General features: G+C 47.1%; 1 protein-coding gene across 1 annotated transcript; it reads left to right on the top strand.

Moving 5' to 3' along the window:
• Nucleotides 1–930: 930 nt before the first annotated feature.
• LOC127301898 (serine carboxypeptidase 1) lies at nt 931–3189 on the top strand. Its single transcript, XM_051332190.2, has 7 exons — nt 931–1454; nt 1534–1805; nt 1886–2131; nt 2246–2355; nt 2449–2538; nt 2621–2729; nt 2815–3189. Exons 1-7 carry the CDS (start codon nt 935–937, stop codon nt 2974–2976), a joined length of 1509 nt encoding a protein of 502 aa, XP_051188150.1. The 5' UTR covers nt 931–934; the 3' UTR covers nt 2977–3189.
• The last annotated feature ends 614 nt before the right edge of the window (nt 3190–3803 follow it).

The raw sequence follows: 3803 nt of genomic DNA, 5'->3' as shown, positions 1-3803 counted from the left end.
GTAAGACATGTAGATCATTGCTATGACAAAAGAAACATGTACTCCCTCCGGTTCATATTACTTAACCCTAATATAAACGTATCTAGACACATTTTTGTTGCAGATACATCTATTTTACCAGCAAGGGAGTAAATATTATCCGGTAAGCGTGGACAATCTGGGTGCTAAAAGCTAACTACTAACCTGTAGTTACGGTACTTGGCAGCTGATGCCGAAAATATGTTTGGTCAAAACATGCCAACATGGGATAGTCATCCTTCAAAACATATCCTAATATGTTTCAGAAGGATAGTCATCCTTGAAACATATCCTAATATGTTTTGACGAAACTTTCAACCATAATTAAGCTGGAAAGAAGCGAGTGTCACGAATATTTTAAAGATAAGCGAAGCTGCAATACTTTCGTTAAATAGACCATGCAACATACAGTAAAAAACTAGATTACGTTTGCGAAGGAGAATCTAATTTAGTGGATGGTCAGGTTAGTCAGTTCCCACATACCCGAATCCCAAAAGAAATGGACGACCGGGATAGGTGCTGACCCAGCCTGCCTCCGGGTGTCCCCTCGGTCCTATCTTTTGGATAGTTGCCTAGCGATGTCACCTCGGCAGCGTCACCGGGAAAGAGTCGCCATGCCGATTGCATTGCTGAACGTCAACAAAAATGTCCCACATTCTGGAACGATGAGGGATATATCTATTCTGCATTGCTGAGAGCCTAAGCCCCATAAGACGACGATGTGCCATGTATGGCTATTAGCTAGCCCACTCTCTTCCGTATCGATTTTCGGAGAATCCTAACACCAACTTGGAATGTCCGAGATACACAACATTTTCCATTACTTTATCCATCTGATCACAAGTTTACAACTATGTACCTCCTCTACTTCTATATAAAAGCACCAGTGTTCTATATGTAATCTCAACGGCATCAGATGACGATGAGGACCTACACCACATGCAGCGCGGTCGTGCTCGCACTCCTACTGGGCGCAGCGCTCGCTAATGCTGCAATCCTGCAGGAGCGAGATGTGCTGAAGACTTTCATCGAAGCCAGAGCCAGGGCGAACGGGCACGTCAGGCCAGACACATATGCGGAGGAGGACACATGGGCCGACCCGGACAGCAGCTTCAAGCACCTTCCCACCAAGTGCTCCACCCCGCCGCCCGGCACTAGGGAGGCCGACAAGATCGCGGCGCTGCCCGGCCAGCCCCCGCGCGTCAACTTCGACCAGTACTCCGGCTACGTCACGGTGAGCGAGCAGCACGGCCGCGCGCTCTTCTACTACTTCGTCGAGTCCCCGTACGAGGCCGCCTCCAAGCCCCTCGTCCTCTGGCTCAACGGCGGGCCAGGCTGCTCGTCGCTGGGCGCCGGCGCCTTCCAAGAGCTCGGTCCGTTCCGTGTGAACCCCGACGGCAAGACCCTCAGCAGAAACAGACACGCATGGAACAACGGTGGGTGATGTCAACCTCATGCACGCTCTTGCGTGAGTCATCTAACAGTCACTGTCACTGATGACTGATCGTCGTGCAGTGGCAAATGTACTCTTCCTGGAGTCGCCAGCGGGTGTCGGGTTCTCGTACTCCAACACGTCGTCCGAGAACTACGTGAGCGGCGACAGGAGGACGGCCGTGGACGCCTACATCTTCCTGCTCAACTGGCTAGAGAGGTTTCCCGAGTACAAGGGGCGGGACTTCTTCATTGCCGGTGAGAGCTACAGCGGCCACTACGTCCCTCAGCTTGCCTCGGTCATCATCGCCCTCCACAAATTCGGTCTCACAAGCATGAACCTCAAGGGGATCTTTGTAAGTTGCGAGCTTTTGAACAGACAAGTCCTGCATCAACAGATGTTGATGGCTAATTCGGGGTTACTTAATTTATGCAGGTTGGCAACCCTCTTCTTGATGACTACAAGAACGACAAGGGATCGCTAGAGTTCCTGTGGAATCACGGTGTGATGTCCGACGAGGTGTGGGGCGACATCAGCGCGCACTGCAGCTTCGGGCGGGTTGAGGGCAAAGCGTGTGGCCAAGCCAAGGACTCGTTCAGAACTGGCCACATCGATGCCTACAACATCTACGCCCCGATCTGCCTCGTGTCGCGAAACGGCACTCTCTATTCCAGCAGCTACGTACGTACTACTACGAGTTTATATATAAATAAATTTTATATATAAATATTCTTTCTCCTCCGGACATCTCATTTGTAGTCAGCACTGATTGATTAGCTACTATGGTTGAGACAGTTAGCAGGCTATGACCCGTGCATCGGTGCCCATGTCAGCGTCTACTTCAACAAACCTGAGGTGCAGAAGGCTATACATGTCCGAACAAAGACAGAGTGGTCAGAGTGCGCGTAAGTAACACAGTGACTTACAAACGCTCCATCGATTATATGCTACTACCAATTTCTGAACCGGATATCAACCATGACATGGTCTGTTCACAGTGACCTACGTGATTGGACCGATGCACCAGTTTCAATGGTGCCAACCCTGGATTGGCTTATCGGCAACGGGTTAAGAGTCTGGATCTATAGGTAAAAGATCTCAAAATGGAGATTATGTTCTTTCCATAGTTGCTAAGCGTAACTGATACCATCATGGCTAATTCCATGACAGTGGTGACATGGATGACGTTTGCCCCATTACCGCGACGAGGTACTCTGTGAAGGATCTCGGTTTGTCCATCACAAAACCGTGGCGTCCATGGTACACCCCTCAAAGCGAGGTAACTATCATATAGACAATAATTCTCATGGTACTAATTTTCTGATTGGACTGTGTATACTGAACTAGACTATGACCAAATATAGGTTGGAGGATACGCTCAGCAATATGAGGGAGGGTTCACGTTTGCCTCTGTGCGAGGAGCTGGCCATCTAGTTCCTAGCTTCCAGCCTAAGCGATCGCTTGTTCTATTCTACTCCTTCCTAAAAGGTGTTCTGCCACCTGCATTCCCGAAAGTGAGTCAGTGAGCATATGGCTTGGCATCTATAGTTCTAAGATTGCAGCCGGCCGGCTGGAGGAACTACTAGGGATGCCGGACAGTAATAAAATAAGCGTGATCAAGGTCCTGATGCGATATTTGAGTTTTTTTTAAGTATGGTTCCACCTTTGTGAGCGTTGTCCCAAAGAATGTTAGGGAAACATCGTTGTTTACTCAATAATACAATGTATTATGTTTTTGTTGGTGCATGGGGTTTAAGTAATGATATACATATTTTTCGGTAAAGGAAATATATTAATATCAAGAGATACCAATGGTAATGAAATTTAAGTTATGTTGATAATGTAACTAGGTGAACAACCTATATGACAAGGATATGACTGGCATACAAGATATAAAAGATAGCAAGCGAACAAGTAAGTTAATGGAGAGGAATAACCAGACGACAAAGACGAGAATGTATCCCTAAGTTCTCACCTTTGGATGTGGTACTCTTCGATGGAGCGATGTTGTGCAATGATGCCACCAATAGAAACAATGGTTCAATGTATTCTCCTCAATACCTCGCACAATGCAAGGTGCCTCTATCCACTATGTGATGTCAATGGAGATGTCAACCGTACCTTCACAAACATGCTTGGGGAAATTTCGACAACTCAATCTTTACATATTATCCCTCTAAATGCATATGTTATGTGCAACAGACTCTTGGTCACGGAAGGCTTAAGGGTGAAAATTTAGAGGGGTTCTATATGTGATTGATCTCAACAAATGCAACCTCATGTTGATAGTATGGTTTGCCCAATGTCTAAAGAAAATGAAAATCGCCGGGAAACCGCATTTGTGTCTTTTTGT

The sequence above is a fragment of the Lolium perenne genome, chromosome 5 (genome assembly GCF_019359855.2).
Source record: "Lolium perenne isolate Kyuss_39 chromosome 5, Kyuss_2.0, whole genome shotgun sequence".
In the NCBI taxonomy this organism is placed as follows: Eukaryota; Viridiplantae; Streptophyta; class Magnoliopsida; order Poales; family Poaceae; genus Lolium; species Lolium perenne.
Note: the sequence above shows the minus strand (reverse complement) of the source record. Positions and strands in the feature narration are given on the sequence as shown.

What these genes read in the sequence shown, in the direction of transcription:
- LOC127301898 (XM_051332190.2), top strand. Translation starts at nt 935, where the DNA reads ATGACGATGAGGACCTACACCACATGCAGCGCGGTCGTGCTCGCACTC. An exon ending in CAGACACGCATGGAACAACG is followed by an intron (nt 1,455 to 1,533) that starts GTGGGTGATGTC and finishes ATCGTCGTGCAG; the next exon opens with TGGCAAATGTACTCTTCCTG. An exon ending in CTCTCTATTCCAGCAGCTAC is followed by an intron (nt 2,132 to 2,245) that starts GTACGTACTACT and finishes TGGTTGAGACAG; the next exon opens with TTAGCAGGCTATGACCCGTG.